The following is a 22859-nucleotide window of genomic DNA, read 5'->3' on the forward strand; positions in this document are numbered from 1 at the left end:
AAATTTCGCGCGCGCAAGAAAGAAAAGCAGGGAGGGAGCGCGCTTTCTTTAGATGCGCTCGAGGCACCGGCGAGGGAGCGAGGGGGGAGGGATAGTGGACAGCGTTGTGCTCTGGCATCAACTGCGTACTGCACGGCGGCGCGCGGTCGCGCGGGCCGTATCTTGAAAGCGATCTACGTTGGGGGAAGAGTCTACGCAGTGTAGGTGCGTCGGCGGCTCGTAGCTTTGTGCGTGCAGTGTGTTCTCAGCACTCAGTTTGCGTTGAAGCGATAGGCAACAGCACGAAGGTCACTGCAGGAATTTTTTATGTGGCAATACAACAGATAAGAATTTTCAGCTTCATAACCATCATATTAGATATGGCTATAACTTTTGTAACAGTTGAGCTAAAATTATAGTGATGGTTTAATTGTTACCTCTGATTGTTCTAGAATATGCAAATATAAATTCTTCTCTGATATTCAGTGGTAAAATTGTTGAAAAGTTGGGCAAACTGATTTTCAGAAGGTATTAAATATCTCAAAAATGACTTGAAGTAAGAAAAAATAGCTTGTATATATGCTTCTAGCAGGCTAAAGTATACCTTGCCTGAAAATTTCGTTTGTATATGACAAAATTTTTTTTTAAATTTCAAACATTATTGTCTCCCCTTAAATTCCTCACGCCAGCGTTTGACAGTGCGTGTCCGCAAATCATTGAGTGTGATGTGTTCATGTTTGCCTGTGGACGTGGGCACCATGCTTGTTAATATATTTATTAAGTGAATGTTTACAAGTTTATACGGACAATAAAAGTACTTTTCTTACTTTGTATAGCTGTCTACCAATTTGCTATTGCAATCGATACTTCGGCTGTCGGGTGAAACTATGACTTTTTTTTCACAAGTAAGAATTAAAATAATATTGTGCGCAGTTCAACACTACTCCCATTTCTAAATTTTTCATGTTTCCCGGCTCTTACGTTTCATGGCTCTTACATTCTTTTTTGATGGTCCCGTGAAAAACGTATCAGCGGGGTTCTACTGTACATAGTTCTTAGTAGAGAAAATAAAAGTCAGACTTCCCTTTCTTGAATTTCGTAGTGGTATTGCACTGCCACGTATCAGCCTGATGTCATGGATTTCAAAGTATTTTCTCACATTTTGGCAGTTCTGGCTCTAGAAAAGTTTTTGAAACTCACAGGGTTCAGTTGTTTGTTCCTTTAGAGTGCAACATAGTCTTTCTTTATTGTTAAACAACTAGACCGAAGTAGATGCTGTCAGAATTCATGCCATCATGGCAAGCCGGTGCGAGAACTTCAAAATGGCGTCGCCACCCATATTTCATTTTTGCGTCTTTTCTGGCTGCCAAGCCTCTTTTAAAGGACCCCTCACCACGTCTGGCCATGTTGAGCTGACAAGCACAGTGCATGCCATGTGCGCTAACGATCGTGTCTGCTAAGTATTACATCGCTACGCACCGTGGAAGGAGCTGAAATTTTAAACCAAACAATTTGCCCTTCTCGCAGGCACCGCGCTCCCAGCTGGAGACTGACGTCAATCGTGCAAGTGCGCTACATTGCCATGCTGTGACGTCACTCTCAGTGACTTCGAGAATTATGCATGGCAACATTCAGTTATTTGGTTAATCGGCTACTTCAAGAGACAAATTAATGTTGAGAGAAATAATAAGACATACAAACCGAATGCCTGTGTGTTTTTGTTTTTCTTACCATAGCAAGAGAGGTGTACTTTTGTTTGGTTTGCTTGTTCCCATGTCATGTAGTCGCAGGCGCAGAGAACAAAACTAAGTCATTTTCTACCGTGTTCCAGCGCACGATCATGCTCTGTGATCTGCTTGCGTCCGCCTCAGTGTTCATGTAGCACTGACTTATACCGCCAGTAAGGTGTTCTCGTGCACAGCATGCAAAATCACGCGCTGCACAAAACGAGACAAACGCAACAGCTCGCGTCGAGACCGTCAGCGGAAGTGCGCCGCACAGCAAAAAAGCGCGAGAAAAAAATTCAGAGCACTTCCATTACCGTGAAGATGGAAGTAGGCGAAGCTGTGACTATGGTGGGTCTGCTGTAGGAACGCTTTGGAAGAGCTGTACTGCCACAACGGACCCGTGGTTATTTCACGCTGTTGGGCATCCCGCACGGCGCTGATCGTGGCCAAGTCTCCGGCGAACCAAAGATGGTCACAGACAGCACACGCGGCGCCGAACGAGTTGCCGATGAACTCTCGTTGAAACCTCGCCGTCGCCCTGAGGAAACGTTCCGATGATGTGCAGTCGCGCCGGCGTGCATCGTGCTTGTGTTGCGCTTCAATGGCCCAATCCTCATCAGTCACATTTGCTCACTGGTGCGGCTCGCACTGACGCTTTTTTGCTCACGTCGGTGCCAGACAACGGGGGATGGGCCAAGGAGCGGATGGTACATATCGTGCCAACACCAAGTAGCTCTTCCAGATGGTCGCCCCGTGTTGGTTATGCTGATCATTTGCACACTATGGCACATACCCACAATGGAGGATCGGCCAAGGAGCGGGCAGTACGTATAGTGCCAACGCGAACTTTCTTTCTTGTCCTTGGCTCATACCAACATATCCAATGTGGGTATGCACTTCACGTGATTTCATTATCGTTAATTGTGATGTAACTGACGCGCATGTGATGTTATTGATGTCATGACCTATCAGTCACGTTAGTCATACATTCGTATCCTTCCATGCCAATTTTAGTATATACCAAGCGAATGAGACGAGAGCTTTTGCTGCCAAAAATGGTTGTTCTACGCGTCGTTTTGTCAGCGGACGCGATGCACGAAATTCTAGCCATATACAGCTTCGTCTTCCCGTTCTGGTGCCCGACAGCCTCTCCAGCTGCGCTATTCTCTGCGCCTCGGCGACCTCCTCGAGCGTGTTGTGTACGCCCAGCTCAAGGAGCCTGTGGGTTGGTGTGTACTGGGGTACTCCCAGGGTACCCAGGGATCACCACGTTCAGCTTGTCGGTTTCGCTCCTGTTCCAGTCGGCATACGCGGCGACATACAGTATGTGGCTCAGCACGTATGCCTGTATCAGCCTCGTCACATTGTGTTCCTTCATTCGTTTCCTCTTGTTTGCGACCCACCGCACGAGGTGCGTGGCGGCGGCCACTTTTTTCTGCTGTCGAGCTCGCGGTTGGCACCGTTCTCTTCCAGCCACAGGCAAAGCACTCGGAACTTGGGCACCGTCGGTATTCGGGTCCTCTCCCTCGTCGTGACGCGGACCCCCAAATGACAGGTGTCGGGCAAGCCCTGCGGGAGGGGTCCTTTCTTGTGCGGTCTGTGGAGTAGGATCTCTGACTTGTCGGGTGAGCAGACGAGTCCCGTGTCCCCACGGGCGGCTGGACAGGTCCCAGGCAGTTGACCTGAGGCGGTTGCAGACAGGCACTTTCACCAACCCCTACCACCTGCACCACCTGTGGCCCGCGCTGGACCTGTAGCCCGGCTGCCCGTGGTGCGAGCACGAACGGGCTGATATGGCCCGTATGCTTTGGGAATGCCAACGCCATGAGGAAGAAAGACCAACAGGAAGGAAGAAGACAACAGCAGGACCCTCTGAAGTGGGGCACCTTGCTGAGAGATGGCAAGCCGCCCTCCTCAGCGAGGCACCCGAGGACCAGGAGTGGGCTGTCCAGCGGGCCAGGGCCATTGCCGAGGATCTCGGAAGATTTTTCTCCGGTGATGGACCCCTGGCAGCCTAGCCCCGGGCACCAACAGCCATAACCGTTGTACAAATAAAGTTTATTTCTATCCTATCCTATACAGCTTCGCTGTAAAAAAAAAAGGCGGGGCCCGTGATGCATTATGTATCACACGAACCTTCAGCTCCGGTATGGGAGAACGCAGGGAAGGAATTTCACTTGCAGAGGCTAGATGGAGGCAAGTGGAGAGAGTGTTTATGTTGGTGGTGACGCTCGTCACCTGAAATCATAGGTTGGTCGCACTCAAATATTTCAATCTCGGCTATTTAAGAACCAATATGAAAAATTACTGCGGTAGAACGCTCCCTAGAGGGCACGTAACAATTTCCAGCATACAACCAACATTTGCTATGTGGCCTGGTGAGGGGCCCTTTAACGGAATGAGTGGGCACTTTGCTGTTACAGAAGTGTAATTCACTAACGTAGCTTAAGGTAATGTTTTTTTAGTGTCTCAAGTCTTTGTCGTGTGTCATGCTAGTCTCCCATCAAAATAAAGCACCAACTAAAAACCTGCACATTCATACAAAAGACATGACCTGTGGCAGTGGTGAAAATCTTTCAGAGGTGTTCTAATAGCGAAATTTTAAAATCGAATTGAATACGAATACAGTACAGACCACTTATAGCATAATTGCTTGTAGTGCAGGACCATATATAACACGGTCGCTTCTGACTCCCGCTTCCCATAGAACTCAATGTATGCGCGTACCATTTACAGTGCAGCCGCGCGAGACAAAATTCCTGTTATAATGCCGCTACCGAAAAATCCCGCAGACAAGCGAGGAAGCGAGCGCGCCTCTCAACTAGGTGTGCTGGCTGAAGGGAGAGTGATGAGGGCAATGCAGAAGGGATGCAAAGCAATAGAACAAGGAACGAAAAAAAAAAATACACAGCGGCAGTGCCCTTGCACTCTGCGGGCGCGCAGGGGTTGCTTCGGCGACAAAGAAGCATTCACTCCAGCTACTTGTCAGCAGTGTGCGCTTCGCACTAAACGTATGCGCATTGTCGCTCATTGGATCTACAGTTAGTATGTGGAAAGTAAATAGTCGCCGACTAATCTTTTCGGACACAGACAAAGTCGCAAAAATATGTGAATAATTGGGCAGGAATAATCAGAAATTGTGAACTATGGTTACTGTATTGCTTGAAAGTCTTCTTAGGCGATACCAAAAATAGGTGTTTTCGATGGGAGATTTTTTTTCTTGATTAGTGTTCAATGCACTCACTGTCCCCGAAGCTGAGCCGAGACAGACGCTGCCACAAAAGGGGTCACTATTGGGGTCACCATGGGGGTCAGGCATGCTGACTGGTTATGTTCGAATTATCTGGTGAAAGCCAATTTTAGGATAAAAATGACGAATGTTTGGGCCCATAAAAATGAATGGATGGCGGTCAGGACGTTCAGTTGGGATCGAATTAACTAAAAATTAAATTAACCGGAGTCGAATTAAAAATTGCCAAGAGACTGGCTGCTCGTGGTACTTTGCGTGTATTTGCGGGCTTCTTTCACGCTCGGAAGAATACTTGTACGTAGCACGTATTGAGTAACCGAAAGCTGTATCGGGAGTTCATCATGTTACTCTACAATTTTCTCATTGATACTTTTCATCTAATTATAATAATTGAGAAGTTGATGAATTAAACTAATTATGCAATGAGGCAGAATGCAAAAAATAATCTCAGTATCTCCAAGCGATGGCAAGCAACACGACCTTGGTTCGGTCCAGCTACGTGGCATTTGCATATTTTTAAATCTTGGCACATGATAGTTGGGACACCCTGTATATGGAGTCGCCCTTAACAACACTCCAAAATAAACTGCACTGAAGCTGGCGTCAGCAGTTACAATTTGGCAGCACTTTCATCTGAAAACCACATTTTCCGTGTCAATTTTGTTCCCGGCACGTTTCCGCACCTAGCTGCAAATTTCCGTAAGAAGCGTCCACCTAAAGAATGAAATGCAGCATCATACAGATGTTTAAAAATGGCACCCGGTTCCGATCGCCTGTAATTTTGAAACTGCAAGCACAGCCGGCATATTTTATTCAAGAGCTTGTGATAAAGTTTTCTGCCAGTGGGGCATGACTGTATTCTGCATAAAAGATCAAAGCATTCTAGTTGGCCGGAAGCATAAACTTCGGAAACTACTGCGGCATGCCACCATTCTGCAAAGGTCTCAGACAACGTGGTCTCTCCAATACGACTGCGCATCAGCCACACAAGTGCCGTAAAATTAGTGCCGGAAACATGTACGGACAGTTGCAGCAGCGGTCCGCGAACTTGGCCCCACACATTCATTACATTCCTTAATATGCCAGTCAATACTTTTGCAGCCAACTACTGCACACGTCTTCAATCCACATGATTTAAACCAGCATAAATAGAGCACAGTGCGTTAGCAAAAACTCAGTTGCATTTCAGACAGTTGATTGCACAGAAGCAAGGTAGAAGCAGTAGTGGTTTCGTATTCATGCGCGGTCACTGAGGAGACGTATGGCGCGCTGCCCTAAGAACCATCTCGTTTCTCTAGAACATGGGTTCTCAAAGTGGGTTCCGCGGAACCCTGGGGTTTCGCAAGCCCCTGCTCGGGGTTCTGCGAGCCACTGATAAATTTTCCGTGGTCCCGCGCTCGCCAATTACCGTATTTTTCCGCATATAATCCGCCACCGCGTATAGCCCTCACCCCCAATAACAATAGCCAGGAAAGAAAAAAAATACCCGCGCGTATAACCCGCGGTAATAACAGCACGCATCAACGCTCAAATCTTTGCAAAAACAGTCCTTCCATGGATACACAACTTGTCCACATCATCGTATCATTGGCCAGCGGCTGTCCCCCCCGCCCCCCCTTTCGGCGATGCTGATAAAGCTGGATTCACACGACGGACGCCATCGCGGACAAATCAGTCATATGACACCTGACGCAAATCGGATCACTTCGCAGGCACAGCTAGCATTCACGCGACTGAGAATAACAGTGCGGCCGCAGCAGCACTCGCATCAGCAACAACGATTCGGCTATCAGCCGTATCGCGATGCGCTTCGCGTGAACCGAGGGAGCGCTGCGGGAACGGGTGACGTATGAGTTCGCCGGCGCCGCGTGCATTATTCACCACACGCAAAATACCGACCTGTAAAAAGGAGGGGAATGGACGACCATGATGTATGGGAGAAGGGATCTTCAACACCCAGTGGTGGGGAGAGGGTAGGATTCCCTAGGAGATAACGAAACTAAATGGCGGAAAACTTTGCCTCGAGGTATGGCTACACGGCAGTGCGCGCCGCACTACCGTGTAGCCACCTGGCCGTGAAGCCACACCTCCAAGTAAAACTTGCGTATAACCCGCACCCCCAACTTTACCGCCAACTTTCTTAAATTTCTGGCGCGGGTTATACGCGCAAAAATACGGTAAGTGGCTAAAACGGCGAACAAGAGGTGTGCTTGATCCACAGAACTTCCATTACCCATTCCTGAGTGTAAAAAAGCACATCACAGCACGTAACGGCAGTGCGTGAGCTGCGCAATAAATCCGCAAGCAGCTTGTAGCCACCCAACCTTTGAAAACGGGCAGCACACCTAAGCTTTCGCACTTGAATCTCAGAGGCCGTAACTTACCAACATGCGCATTTCTCCCGTTTGTAGATAGGGTAGGTGTCGATAGCATGCGCACTGACGTATACGTCGGAGGAATAAAAAAATTAATGCACGGAGCACCACAAATGCGCGCCACGAAAGAGCAAAAACGGTGCTAGCGTCCAAAAACGAAGCGGCGCAGTCCGCATCACCATGGTCCTCAGTGGCAATCGTACGCGATACGTGACTGACAGCAACGCCGGAATGCTTTGTGCTTATTTGTGCCCTCAAAGCCCTTACTGTTGCATTAATTGCCGCGCGTAACACCGCGTTGGCGGCTAGCCGCGTGCTTCCTTAAGTGCGTAGTTGACATCTGTGTTCGCGTCGATAGCCCCCACAGTTTCGTACGCAGCGATTGCGGCAAACAGTAGTTTCGTTTTCACTCGATGCGCGCGTGGGCTGCGTGCCTTCATAACTGCGGATTCATCCATACTTGTTGCAGCAAATGGTAGTTTCGTTTTGACTTGGTGCGTGCGTCGGCCGCCTGCCTTCTGAACCGCAAGGTCGCCGTCCATGATCGCGTCGATAACGGCCGCTGTTTCGTCAGCAGCGGTTGCGGCAAGCAGTAGTTGTGCTTTGACTCAGTGCAAAAATGTCAAAGATTAAGAGTACCAGCTGCATCGTCATGAACGGACAATTTGTTGGCGACCGGCTCCCTAGCGAAAAATTAACCGGATGTGCGCGCAGTAGTGAAAAGCGTGTCTGCAGTTAAGACGCGCGCCGCGGCCACGCTTCGAAGGATGTTGCGAGGCCTTCGCCGTTGCTAGCCCCCCCCCCCCCCCTAATCAGTCATGAGATGACAAGAATTTCAGCTTCCTCACTGCTTTTGTGCAAAATATAAACAAGATTTGCTGATGCATTCAGTAAATAAAAGCGTGTTGAAGTAATCTCGATAATTCTACATTAATTTAATTAGGACATTTTAATTCGGTTAATTTGGGGGGGGGGGCGGTTCCTTGGCGCTTCATGAAGCTTAGCAGGGTTCCCCGGAACGAACATGCTTGAGAACCCCTGCTCTAGAACAAACTGCTCCGCGAAAAGGGTCAATAGGTGTTCTGTGGGGTAGCGTGACTCGAAACGAGCAATTTAGTCTGGAATATGACAGTTTGGGGCCTCAATTTGTCCCAAAAATCGGTCACGAAAATGCATTAGCTCAATGGGAGCCCTGACAGTGTATTTATGAAGTCCGGAATATCCATCAAGTCCGAATTTTTGGAGTCAAGCACCCGCGCGCCCTCTTTAATGGTAGTTATTGATTCCGTGAACATCGTCCGCAGCTTTGTTGAGTGCAGCGGTGGTGATTTTTATATGCTACGTGTTGTGAGCCAGCTGGAGAACATGGCACTTGGAGTAGCGAACTACCGCACCAAGCAATCCCGCATCAGTGATTACTTCAAGTAATCTTTCTCGGACTAGGAAAATAAAGGTGATTTCTTTTTGCGGCAAGTTCTTGTTTTTATTTTCCCTTCATTTCAGTTAATTCAAAAATCCGCTTAATTCGATGAATGTTCGTGGTCCAGCAGCCTTCTAATTATTGAGGTTTTACTGTATATGGAAGCAGTTTCAATAGGCATGGTTGGAAAAGTGTAAATGCACTGAAATTTGGTCGTTACTACCGATACAGTCGACGTCCGATTTCCCGGACGCCCGAAATTCCGGACATGCCCGATTTCCCGGACTCATCTGTGGCACCGTCAAGTTCCCCATAGAGTCAATGTATTAAAAAGTCCGAAATTCCGGACGCTTATAGCCTTCGCCATCCGATTTCCCGGACTTTTTACTGTTAACCGCCGACCCAAAGTCACCACCGACGCCGCCATTTTGGTTGTTTTCATATCCTCGAACCCACCATACTCGCATCGCAGGTGTGGCCAGCAGCACCGCCGCACCGCGCCGCGGCTGCCGTAACCTCGAAACCGCACGTGTCAATCCGTTGCCAGCCGTAGCTTAGCCAAGCCAAACCTCACTGTGTTCGTTCACGTGTTTTGTCAGCTCTGCCAGCTCTGCGGTCGTGTCTGCGGTTGATCGTTTGCTGCTGCGCGCTATCTTCAGTGATCACGTTTCCCGACCTTCAGCATCCACCGAGTTCCTAGCTGTTTCGTGCTGCGCTTTTCGTCGAGCGGATTCGCCGTTTACAGCGATGGCACTGACTGCTCCTTCGTCTTCGTCCGCGCCTTTGAACGAACTGCCATCCGCGAACTGCCCTCCGTGGACGAACTGACGAAGTGACGAACTGCCATCCGCGGACGTTGCCTTCGACGATCTGCGCGCTGCCGGCGTGTCGATTCCAGCCGGGATAACCTTTGAGGGCTTCGCCGACGCTGACAAAGACCTCGAGCTATGTGCGGAGTTGACCGATGACGAAATCATTCGTCAAGTTACGGAGGATTCCGACGACTCCGACACCGAGAACGAAGAGCCAGCTCCTACACAGCCAACGAGCTCGGAGTTGACGCGAGCACTGATGACACTGTCATCGGTGTACGGCGGCAACATGACGTTGACTGAAATTGAGGCAGACATGATCGCGGGCAAGCGGACCGTGCAAAAGAAAATAAGCGACTTCTTTGCGCCCAAGTGCTGACCTATGAGGTAGCGCCGGCCACGTCGTATTTTTTAAATTTTTTTAAATATAAACGGCTCTTTTCAGAGCCACCTAAACGATGCATTGGCTGAATAGCAATGAGAATCTTGTACTTCGGCCGTGACCCTCTCCGTCAGCGAAAAATACCTACCAAAAATGTGCGTTTTCACGTGCATTCGTTTTTCCGGACTGCCCGATTTTCCGGACGTTTTCGCAGTCCCTTGAGGGTCCGGGAAATCGGACGTCGACTGTAGATCATTATATGTGGGATTGTTATAAATGGGTTCGACTGTAATACCAGAAAAGATACAACATTATGCGACTTACTCTACTTCCCGGCAGTGACCTGAGAGCCTTGATGGCTTGCTGCACTTCATCCTTCTCTTCAAAATAAAGATAACTCTTCACCTTTACGAGTCGCTGTAAAAAAAGGGAGAAATGCGGCAAATAATTCAAATACACACATGCCAACAAGCATCAAAGAAAGACTCATGCTACATGAACAAATACCGTACATACTCGCGTAATGAACGCACTTTTCTTCCTGAAAAACCGAAGCAAACTTGGGGAGTGCGTTTATTATGCGAGGTAAATTTTACAGGAACTTTTTGAAACAGCAAAAATTTTAATTAAGACAGTAATAATTTTAAAAATGCATTAGATAACTTATTTTTGTTGCACAAATACACGTACACTATTTGCAAATCGTAACAGTGGTTTTATTGCACTTCACTACTTCACTGCTTCACTATGCTGCCAGCCGCTTCCGACCATCTGCCGTTATCGCAAACATCACGTTGAATCGCTGCTCTTCAGCACCTGTTGTTTTGACAAGCACGATGTGTGCACCTCCTTCCTCCCCCTCGGGTTGCTCAGCGCTGCTCATCGGCATGTCAAAGTTTATCAATGTCTCATCAGCGTTTTCATTTTGCGAGCAGATAAACTAGCTCTCTGCTCCGCAGCAGGTGTATAACTCGACTAAGGCCCCATCGTACACAGCAAAGCCAAAAACAGGCAGAAAAGCGAGCAACAAGGACACGCGAATTCGACACTACGCTCGACTATGCCCACTATGCCAACCAAGTGCCGGCCGCCCCGGCCGTGCATCGTGTGTGTGCTCTCTCCTACAATGTCAGGGTAAAGTTGCTGTTGCAGAGAGCAGCTGCACGTGTTTTGCTCTCTCGAGTTTGCGAGGTGTCTTTGTGCTGGCACTGGTAGCAAGCATGCGGTAAGAACAGGCTGAGCGTTATCATGGTCATTCTTTCCGTCAGGCCCCTAGATACCGTGGTAACGCGCAGTCTGTCCTTACCACATGTTTGCCCCCAGTGTTCTCTCGTCATGGCTTTGCCGTCAGCTTCTCTGTCATCAAACCCACCGCTCCTGCCGGTGTGCCGTCACAGCATGTTTGCCGCTAGCGTGGATGTGCAGCCTACATAAGTTAGCTGTAGAATTTCATTTACGTGATTTTGGCATTTCTCACATGGCATTATTAAGTATTTCCAACACAGTGATGGGCAGCGAGATTAAGTGTGCTTGCTCTAAACACATGTGTGAGAGTAAAACATTCTAGTCTCACCGAAAAATTACAGCAGAGCTGTTCGATTGTGGGACTGCAAAGGAGCAAAGTTTTGGGTGCGATTATTAGGCAGGGGAAGACAAAAACCTAATTTTCAGGCGTAAAGTTGGGGGTGCATTTATTACGCGAGTGCATTCCTTATGCGAGTATATGCGGCATACTAAGCAGTAGAACCTCGTTCATACATTTTGGAAAAAAAAAGCACCTGAAAGAATGTACAGAACTCGATTAATGAAATCCAATTTTACGAAGTTCCTGATCTAACGAAGAAATTTCCATTCCCCGGCAGGTACCTACAGTCGACGACCGATTTTTCGGACCCTCAAGGGACCGCGAAAACGTCCGAAAAATCAGGCTGTCCGAAAAAGCATATGTGCCCCAAAAAAGCTCAATTTATTGCTTACTATTGAGACAGAGGGTGGAAAAAGTGATTAATCCTCTTCTGAACCATGCTTCGCTTCTGTGTGAGCAGGTCCGCCTGAATTTCGGCGAGAGTCGTAGAGTCCCCGTAAGCCGACGAAAGAGTTGCGACCGCTTGCATCAGCTTAGCTTGCGTCGGCTGCACTGTTGCAGGTAAGTCGTCGTCGCTCTCGGACTCCGCAAGCACTTGGCAAATGATTTCTTCATCCGTGAGGCCAGCGCACAGATCCAACTCGCTGTCCACATAGGCAAACTCGGAAAACGAGACATTTGAGGGAATCTCGACGCCTGCAGTACGAAGGTCGTCGATGAGCTGCTCACTTCCAGACACCTGCTCGACGACGCTGTCCTCGTCCAAGGCGGCCGACTTGCCATTCAACACAAATCCCACGTGGCGGAAACAGTTGTGCAGTGTTGTTGATGGCATCGACTTCCACGCATCGGCGAGCATGCTGAGTGCTCCAAGCAAATCGACCGAGTAGGCTTTTCCACTGTCGAGGCACACCACCACACGCGAAAGCAAACGTGACCGATAGTTCACTTTGAGAGTGCGTATGACACCCTGGTCCATCAGTTGTAGGACACTTGTCGTGTTCGGTGGCAAGAACTCGACGCGCACAGACTTCAAGTTGTTAATGTGCCCGTGTGCAGCGCAGTTGTCGACAAACAACAAAATTTTGCGGCCTTCTAGATCAAACTTGCGATCTAGTCTTCTGACAGAGCTTTCAAAAATCTGCTGAGTTACCCAGGCTTTTTTGTTGGCCTCGTACAAAACAGGCAGGGACTATACGCCTTTGAAGCACCTCGGAGCTTTCGACTTGCCGATGACGAGCATCGGCAGTTTTTCTGTGCCTGACATATTGCTACCGATAAGTACAGTAACTCGCTCCTTACTGTGTTTGCCACCATGGCAAGGGTCGCCAGCAAAGGCAAGAGTCTTTTCTGGCATCAGCTTAAAAAAAAGTCCGGTCTCGTCACAGTTGAAAGTATCTTCTGGCGAGTACTCCTGTAAAAGGGACTGTAGCTTTTCAGAGCGGTAGTTCGCAACGACGCTCAGGTCAACAGCTGCACTTTCGCCGCACAGTTTTTTAAAACTGAGATCAAAGCACTTCTTGAAGTTTCTTAGCCAGCTGTCACTGACCTTAAATCCTTCAATGTTCATTTGAAGCGCCATCGTCTCAGCTTTCTGTTTGAGGAGGCCCCCGGAGACGGGAACCTTGCTGGCCACTGTTGACTTCAGCCATACGAGAAGGGCCTCCTCGAGCTTTGGGTAGGTGCCTTGGCTTACATTTTTCTGACGAGATCCAGTAGACTTTTCCGCTGCCTCCAAAATCTTTTGCTTGTTTTTGATGTAGTCCGAAAGAGTCTGTTTGGAAATCTGAAACTCTTTCGCAACTTCTGCCCGCGATCGGCCATTTTCAACGAGCTTGACGATAGCAGCTTTCTTCGCCATCGACATGGTGACGTACTTTACCCGCTTCATCGGAGCTCTCGAAGCCGACGACAACATCGACGATCTCTTCTCCATTATGAATCAGCAGATAAGCAACACACGTGAAACACTGGCAAACACGCAGGCGGACAGTCAGTCGATGTGGTCCGACCTATCCGACGATCACAGCTTTAAACAAAGAAAACTTTTCCGGCAGCGACACCAGCGACGCTGTTGCGGAAATAGCCTCGATCCAGCATCAGTTTAGCGGAGGTCGCCACCCTAGTGGAAGTATCGGCGGCACGCAAGGCCAGCACCGGTTTGAGGCTACAGGAGGAAAATGTAAACAAACAAGATGGCGACGACACACGCAAAAATGCATGGTAGTCGGCTTGGCTGACGCTTGGAAAGTCCGAAATATCAAACAGCCCGTCCTTAAGTGTCCGAAATTTTGAGCTGCGAAATGTATTGAATTTATAAGATATGTCCTGGTGCCGGGTGAAAGTCCAAATAATCAAGCATGTTCGAAAAATTGGCCGTCCGAAATATCGGTCGTCGACTGTATAGGGTTCAATGTTGTCATCAACCCGAATTACCTAACTAATGGCCCCCTAACCCAATTTAACGAAGTTTTTCCAGACATAAATAAGTAAAAAAAGCAGTGATTTTTTTCTAATTTTGACAGACGTGTTTTTCTTTAAGCGTGCGTTCTAATGCCAATGCGTTAAAACATCTAAGCACCCTAGTCACGGCCCTAGCTTTATTTTGAGGAGGCTGCACGCTGCACCCATGACCATCTACTTGGCCTGCAGCGCACATCGCACAAGCAATTCAGGCCGCCCTCGCAGACTTTTCACACATGCAGGCGTGAGTCAGCGGGAAATATAATGCTGCAGTAGCTTTTGGGTGTCACCACGTTACAATTTTAGATTTCGAAGGATTGAAAAATTGCTTTCTAAATTTTAGGAACTTCCCCATTCAACGAAATAATTTGAGCATGGTCATCACTTTGTTGATTTGATAAATCAAGTTTCAACTGTATTAACCGTGGAAACATACGATCGGAAGTCACTAAAAAATTTGATATACTCAGCTGTAGCTGACATCTACATACAGTATAGACCACTTATAACGTAACTGCTTATAGTGCAGGACCGGATATACAGTAAAACCTCGATAATTCGAACTCGGTTAATTCGAAGAATTTGAGCGGTCCCGTCATTCTCAATGCAAATTCTACCGGATAATTTGAATGGCCCGCGCGGCTCTATTCAGATAATTCGAAGTTTCCGGCTAGTAGCAACGTGCGGCGGTTAGGTTAGGGCGCTCCGTACAGTCGCCAACAGATTTTCCGAGCTCGTGGGGACTGAAAAATAGTCCGGAAAACTCATTCGGTCGAAAAAAAAGTTATTAGTGCGGCTTAAAAATATCTCTCATAATGCCCTGCCTCATACTACGCTTGGAGGGGATCGACTTGCTTGGATTTGCGCAGCAATGACGTCGTCTCCGTGTAGAGTCGACACGAACGTCACCGCGTTGGCGATCTCCGCCAACGGAGTTCGCCATGGAGATCCAAGAAACGAGCTTCGCACCGCTTAGCTCTCGCTACAATGTACTAGAATACGCTGTACTCTCGCAAAGGTACAGGAAGTAGCGCCGATCACTGAGACAAGCGTCTCCGAGACACCTGCTCAGTGTACACGCCACGTTCAAAATAGCAACCGAAACTTCAGAGAAAAAAAAAAACTCCCTGAATTAACAAGCGTGGTGTCAGCGCGCACGAACGAGCACGGCCGCCGCAGCGAGCGAAGGTTCGTGCGGTCTATCGCTTCAACGGAAACTGAGCGGCGAGAGCACAGCGCATACAAAAGGTCAGAGCCATCTGGAGATCGCTTTCAAGATACGGTGCGCAGCGAGAAACCGCTCCGGCGCTAAGTACGCAGTTGTTAGAAGAGTAGAAGTCACCCCCCCCCCCTCGAATACCCCCACGGCCTTTCGCACGAGGGAGGAAGTCCTGTTTACGCTCCGCCGTGCGTTCGCTCTTCATGAAAGCGCGCGTCCCCCGCGCGCTGTCACTCGCACATATGGCGGGCGCGCGGCGATGATTTTATCGCCCTTGGACTTTGTATGGAACCTCAGGGCGGCGACGCCGACAGCAAAAATCCGCTTGAAGTGTCCATATAATTGCTGTCCCAATAAAAAAAAACATCCCACAATAAATGGTTACAACGATAGTGCTGAGCGCATATACTAAGAAAAAAGAAAAAGAGCAGTACTCTGGAGCGTCTTGTCAGCCAAGGAAGAGCGGGCATGGCCTCCGAGACTGGAGGATTGCGCGAGCTCTCTATTGATAGCGCACGTTCCAATCTTGGAGGCTATACAGCGAGCCACTGGAATCCAAGCCAGTGCAAAATCCAACATGGCGGCCTCCAAGATTGGGTAGCGCGGCTCGGAAAACTTTGGGGTCTCAATTCGTCCGAAAAGTTGGGTGCGAAAATGCATGAACTCAATGGGAACCCTGACGGTGCATTTTTGAAGTCCGGAATATCCAGCAAGTCCAAATTTTTGGAGTCAAGCACCACCACGCCCGCGTTCGCGGCAGTTATCAATTCCGTGAACATCGTCCGCAACAATTGTTGCGGACGATGTTCACGATAAGCGATACACGTATCGCTTATAGTGCAGTTGCGGGAAACGAAATACCGGTTACAGTGCGGCTGCCTGGGAGTACGGAAGTCAGCAGAGACGGCGAACGCTCCCCTCAAACGGGCGCCCCAAAGAGTACTTCAGGACGAGAGACGAAATGGAGGAGAAGGGCACATGGTGCGAACGAACAGCCAGTGAGGCTGAAACGAGAATCTTGAGTGCGAGTCGTGAAATATAACGGTGCGCATAGCGAGCGAGGGCCACGAAACTGCCAACGCCGCCCAACCGAGCGCTCGCTTCACGATAACGGCAGTAAACAAAACTTCTGGGAGCGGGCGGCACCAGCACATCACGGCGAAGGGCGCACTCGTAGACCGTGGAATGTGAGGGAGGAGGGCGGCAGAGAAGCGGATTTCGCCTCCGGAACTCCGCCGCTTCGGTGGCTCCCCTCACCCTCCCTCGTAACTCCCTGACTTTCGACTGTCACCGTGCGCGCCCGCAGGCACCGCCGCTCCAGCCGGCCCGGCACCAGTTCCCCGAAGTTTTGTTTTCTGCCGTTATCGGGAAGCGGGCATTTGCCGGGTGGGCAGTTTCGTTGGCCGGCCTGGGACACCGCCGCTGCTTCCCTCTGCAGTGTAGCCGCAGCGTACAAGGTCAACATGTAACTAGAAAATAGAGGAAGCATAAAGGAGAAAGAAGGGTTCACTGCCATTTTCTATGCGTGGCTACGGTAGCACGGCTGAGACATCGGCACGTACACGCATGTTCCGGCGCAACGCAGAATCGGCGACCTTGCCATTTGAGAGAGGGTGAAATTTTCGCAGCATTTTTTTTTCGTTCTTTTTTTTTTGTTGTTCGTGCGCGACATTGAGGGGTCTCTCCTAAGATTTTACTCTATGGCGGTGCCCGAGCAATGCTGGTCGGAGGCACCACCACGTGATTTGGTTCGAATTAACGAGATTCGACTGTAAATAGAATACAAACGTTCTAGCCGCATTCCATGACTGTCGCATACGCGTCAGTCGAGGAATGCGCTCGGTGCACATATTGCACATACGCTCGGTGCACATGTTTTGCATATGTGCGGGCCTTGAAAATTGTTGCTTTGGTTATAGTGTGGTACCGCTTATAGTGCGGATATTCGCGACTCCGTCGACTTACGTTATAAGCGGTCTACACTGTAATGTGAAGCGTTGCGCGAATGGCTGCACCACGAGACGCTGACGGGCACTAGGCTGGGGGAGCCCTAGCAGCCCGAGACACGCATTGTAGTCCTTGTGGCTTCAGCAAGCTACGTTTGCACTCCTCGAATTCGGCCTGGATAAGCAGCTCCTTCAAGCGGGCATTTTGGTGGGAAGTTTTGACGTGCCCACTCGGTGCGAATTTTGTGGCATAAGACGCTGACGCATGTCAAACTGGTGCGACTCGACCAACCCGAGATGCACATTGTAATTTTCTTATTGCGTAAAGACAGCGACAGAAAACTTGAATAAAATTGAGCTGGTGGGCAACCCGGGAATACGATGCCTACGATGTTGCCAGAGCAAAAAATGATGCTCATAGTGCACTGCCTGCATCAGAGAATGACGGCGCGTTTGCATTATTGACTAATAAATGAGTGCAGTATACTACCGATGGCACTACACCCCACGTGCTGTGAAACAGATGGGCGAAGATGCTTACTGCAACAGGGTTGTCGGCTATAACTGTGAATGCGGCATGCAACGACCTGGGAGGAGATCTGCTGTGCCAGAATAGGAAACTCAGTGTGTGCTGGCATTTTCCCGTTAGTTGGGCAAGTATTGTGGGGAAGCTGCTGTGGAGGGAGGCTACTGCTCTTCATAGTGTACACCTCATGCCTTTTCTTGTTTACATGGGATCTAGCGGCTAGAAAGCATATAATATGATCACAGTTTGGTGATGAATTGAATGTTGAGCCAAGAGATAGTGTTTTCCGAGAATGTATTAAGCAGTAAAAAAAGAAGCTTAACTATATTGGGCAATTTTTTGTGCTCTCGATCGTGAACGTTGGTACCTGGAAATTGTACAATGTATCAACAAGTTCTACTGTATACATATATATTTCTTCCTCGTCAGTTAGTTTCTCCAAACATTGTTATATAGTGCAGGTAATTCTACCCTTGTTAATACGGAAAATCGGATAATTCGAACTCGCCCTCTGGTGCGTTATTGAATGGCATGAAACTCACATTAATATTTTTGTTATGCCTTTGATTGCAAAAGAGCTAATCACTAGGCTACTTGGTTGATGCCTCTGATTGTTCACTCAGCATTTTTTTTTCAGGGTGAGAGTAACAGTAATTTGTTCTCACTTGGACAAAGAAAATTTGCCCCCCCCCCCTTATGTCGCCATGCAAACAAACCCGGCTGACAGCCATATTTTGCTCACCCTGTCTTTAAAAGCATCTGGCAGAGAGAGTTGCCCTTCTTTTTCTTTTCTTCGTGGCAGCTCGATGAGGAACCCAAGTGTGTCTCCAGTGCCGTAACCTACGTCATTGTAGTGGTAGCCACGGCTCTCATGGAACTTCGTGCCTTTACGAGACCGCCAGGAGTAACCAAAACGGTCGTACCCCAAGGGAGCCTGCAAATTTCCTGGTAGCATGGAGCAAAACGATGAAGAAGGAAAAAAAAAGAGGAGAACATCATGCGAGCGAAAACAACTGTGAGACTGTCTGATGGTTATAAGCCAACCAAAGTAAGACTTAAGACCTGGTAAAATTTCTAGGCAAAATGAGTGCCTATCCTACAAAACCAAATGCTAATAAAAAATTTAAACTTCAAAAGTGTAGAAGTACTGCAATCTCAGCTTGAACTGTGCTCAGTGTCACCATAGTGCAATCACAGCCAGCTAGAGATTTTATTTACATCAGTTAAATTTGATGCTTCTTACAGGCTTATTTAACTTGATTGTCACATCCTTAGATTAATTTTGGAGAAGTGCATTGCAATGCAAAAAGCGTTAAAACAACCAAGTGAATCTAACAAAGACAAGGAAAGCATAGGGGGGAAATTAAGTAACTCCTAAAATTGAAACGTAGTAATACATTCGAACCTGTTTATAACTAACTCAAAAGTTGCACCAAAAGTCATCGTTATATATCAGTAGTTCGTTATATATGGACTCGCTCTTAAAAACACTAAAAATTAACCACACTGAACCTGGTGTCAGAAGTTACAATTCGGCAGCAATTTGGTGCGAAAACCAGATTTTCTGTGTCATTTTTGTTGCCGGTGCATTCCCGCACCTAGCTGCAAACTTCCGCAAGAAACGTCCGTCTAAAGAACTAAATGTAGCATCGTGTAGCTCTTTCAAAACAGCGCCCGGTTCCGATCACCTGTCATTTCGAAATTGCAAGCCAGCCGCCATTTCTTATTCGAGAGCTTCCGATATATTTTACTACCAGGGGGACAGGACTGTGTTCTGCACATGAGAATGAAGCGTTCTAGTTGGCCAGAAGCATAAACTTCAGAAACTACTGCGGCATGCCGCCATTCTGCAAAGGTCTCTGACATCATGGTTTTGCAGGGTTCGTACAGGTTTCCAAGGCAAAAATTCAACGATATTCCAGGACTTTCCAGAACCGGCCACAGGTTTTTCAAGGACTCAAAGCGGCATCCAAAGTAGGATTTCTTTATTCTAACATTCCCAAAAATGACTAGTTTTATTGCACTTACAATAAATAAATGTATATCACAATTACAATAAAAGTGTCTAGCCTTGATAAGTTAACACAAAATTAACGCTTACAACAGCGGTTGAGATTTCTCCAGTACAGGCTGGATAAATTACCAAAAACATTCATAACATTCAGCATAGGGTTATTGCACTAAAATAAAAAGAAATAAATGCATATCCCAATGACGTTAATAATGTCTGCCTTGATCACTTTGCAAGTTCACAACACTACCAAAAAAATTGTTCGCAAAACCCAACGAATGCTTCCAACAGCTATTCTGACTTCTCCAGTATTAACTTGGAAAGCTTACCGAAGATTTCCAAACCATTCGGTGTAGTCTTGCTAGACATCCATTAAATTATAACAAGCAGGTGTATATTGCAATTTGTAAAACATGCCTTGTCTTGATCATTTCTCAAGTCCGCAATATCAAAAGTTAACACAACGAACACTCGCAACAGCTGCTCAGGCTTCTGCAGTATTAGCTGGGTTGGTTCATCTATAACATTTTCAAAACATTCAGCATAGGTAATGTTATTACACTTATATTATCATAAATGATATTATAACAAACCTCCACCCAAAGGCACTGAACATCAGTGGTAAAGGTGCTCCACTATAGCTCTCTTTAGCTTCACTAGCTTCACCTCGCGCGCAAGAGTGAAAGTGGGAAAAGGCAGACCAACGGGCGAGGAGTGAAACGAACGATAGGGTGAGGAAAGCAGCGTAAACACTGCCAGCCGATGCAGCACCGAAGCGCAGCACGGGTCTGTCGCTCCGTTCGCGGTTTGACGCGGTGAAGCCTTTTATTTTTTTCCACGCAGTTCTGCAAAACCGAACCATGTGTACTCGCGCCGGCGTATTGTTTCGGACATGGGGAGTTTGTTAGATCGACGCCGATCTACAACAGAAAGGAGGTCGCAATGTCAATATCAGAGTGCATTGCTCACGAAATTCAAGGATTTTCAAGGACGGAAAAAAATTCCAGGACTTTTAAGGGCCTTGAAAACGCACTTTTCAATTTCAAGGGTTTTCAAGGATTTCAAGGACCTGTACGCACCCTGTTTTGGCATTACAACTGCATGTCCGCCACACAAGAGCGGTAAATTTATGTCATCTATGTTGCTTCAGGCTTAAAAAAAAACAATGTTCGAAAGTTAAAACGTCACCGCGAACCGTTATCAGCAATCTTCAATGCGTAAACGAAGCGCTGCCGAACCGTGATCTGATAATGGCGTAGTAACTGCCGATCCTTTGAAACATTACTGTGTGATGGCAGCACGCGGTGCAGCGTTCTTGCTGACTCGGGCCCCGTAGGGCCGCGTCGACAGGAACACTTGAGCGGCCGTTGTACCCACGGTGGAAAGACAAACCTTCACGGCTTCCGAAATCCGCGCGAAGCGGTCGCTCACTCATCTCGAAGGCCATATCATCGTCACGGTTGGACTGGAGCGGGGCGTGCGCTGTCGTGCGCCCAGTTCAGTTGTGCTTCCGTGCTTTGGGACTTTGCGTGTGCCGTCTTTTTATCATGATCGGGTTTCAAGTGTTCGTTGTAGCAGTACAGCGTTTAAAAAATGTTTGTTATACAGTAAAAGGTCGTTAATTCGCACCTCGTTAATTCGAATTTTCGAATAATTCGAACTAAGTGGCACAGTCCGACCATGCTCCAGAGAGCCCCATGTATTGAAAAGCTTGTTATTTCGAATGCTAATTCAGCCCGCCACAGATAATTCGAACTGCGCGCTGCCGTAACCAGCTCGCAGTCTCTGCTGTTAAGCGACAGATGGCGCGACATACACTATCATCATCGCGTGTTTTTAGGGGGCAGCACTTGCCTTTATTCGCAAATGCTCTGCCGCATCGTCATGGACAGTGGGATACGCAGTGCATTTAGTGGCAACCCCGAGATCGGCCATTCCCGACGAGTGCGCCGTCGCTCTCTTTTGTTCTGTACGCGTTCGTCGCAGACCAACACTGCTCGCGTGCCACTATGTCGTTGCGAGGAAAGTACCGTGCTAAAACGTTGAAGGAGAAATTGGAAATTCTGCGGGAAGTGGTTGCAGGGAAACAGAGTAAGAATGAAATCGCCAAGAAGCACAATATACCGGGAAGCACGCTGTCGACATACATCCGGAATAAGAAGACGATTGAGGACTCCTACGCAGCTGAAACTTTCACCAAGGATCGGAAAAGGCTTCGTACAGCTAAGCACCCGGACCTGGAGGCAGCGTTCCTCACATGGATCAAGGAAAAACGGAGTCAGGATATCCCATTGAGTAGCCCCATCATCGTAGCGAAGGCAGCTGATTTCGTGCAACGTCTGAACGTCTCTGACTTCGCCGCTTCGGACGGATGGTTTCACCGCTTCAGGGACAGACACGACCTCGTATTCCGCAATGTGTGCGGCGAAGCCAAAGCCGTAGATGCAGAAACCTGCACCGTGTGGCGGAATGGTGCGCTACTAGACCACCGGAACAGGTACGCACCCTCTGATATTTTTAATGCCGACGAGACCGCTTTGTTTTTTAAGCTCTTACCCGACAAAACGATCACGTACAAGGGGGACGTGTGCGCAGGCGGCAAACGCTGCAAAGAGCGTGTGACGGTGTTGCTCGGGGCCAACATGACTGGAACAGAGAAGCTCCCCCTATTTGTGATAGGGAAGTCACAAAAACCTCGATGTTTTTAGAACATCCGCACGCTGACGGCCAACTATAGAGCAAATAAGAAGGCCTGGATGACGGGCGAGCTTTTCAAGCAGTGGCTGAGGAAACTCGACCGAAAATTTGAGCTCGGCAAGTAGCAGATTCTCCTCCTCGTCGACAACTGCTCTGCGCACAAGGTGGAAATCGAATAGAGAACCATTGAGCTCGTTTTTCTTCCGGCTAACACCACTGCGGCTTTTCAGCCTATGGATCAGGGCTTTATAAAAATTTTGAAAAGCTTTTATAGACACCACGTTCTCGAGAAGTTGCTCCTGTACTCCGATAATGAGAAAAGCTACACCATGATTCTGCTCACAGCCCTGCACATGCTTGTGCGTGCCTGGAATCAGGTAACCACAGAAACAATAGCAAATTGTTTCCGGCACTGTGGTTTCGGAGCTATTAACGCAGATGCTAATGAAGTTGAAGAGGACGTCCGT

General features: G+C 48.2%; 1 protein-coding gene across 2 annotated transcripts in view; it reads right to left on the reverse strand.

The window, feature by feature from the left end:
* Nucleotides 1-22859, reverse strand: part of LOC119437628 (set1/Ash2 histone methyltransferase complex subunit ASH2-like) — a 162531-nt gene that overhangs the window by 45622 nt on the left and 94050 nt on the right. For both annotated transcript variants that reach the window (XM_049660748.1, XM_037704621.2), the window contains 2 exons: nt 18427-18629; nt 10270-10362 (listed from right to left, as the gene is read on the reverse strand). In XM_049660748.1, coding sequence (XP_049516705.1) covers nt 10270-10362; nt 18427-18629 — 296 coding nt within the window. The remainder of the gene's footprint in view (nt 1-10269; nt 10363-18426; nt 18630-22859) is intronic.

This window comes from Dermacentor silvarum, chromosome 1, assembly GCF_013339745.2.
Source record: "Dermacentor silvarum isolate Dsil-2018 chromosome 1, BIME_Dsil_1.4, whole genome shotgun sequence".
Classification (NCBI taxonomy): Eukaryota; Metazoa; Arthropoda; class Arachnida; order Ixodida; family Ixodidae; genus Dermacentor; species Dermacentor silvarum.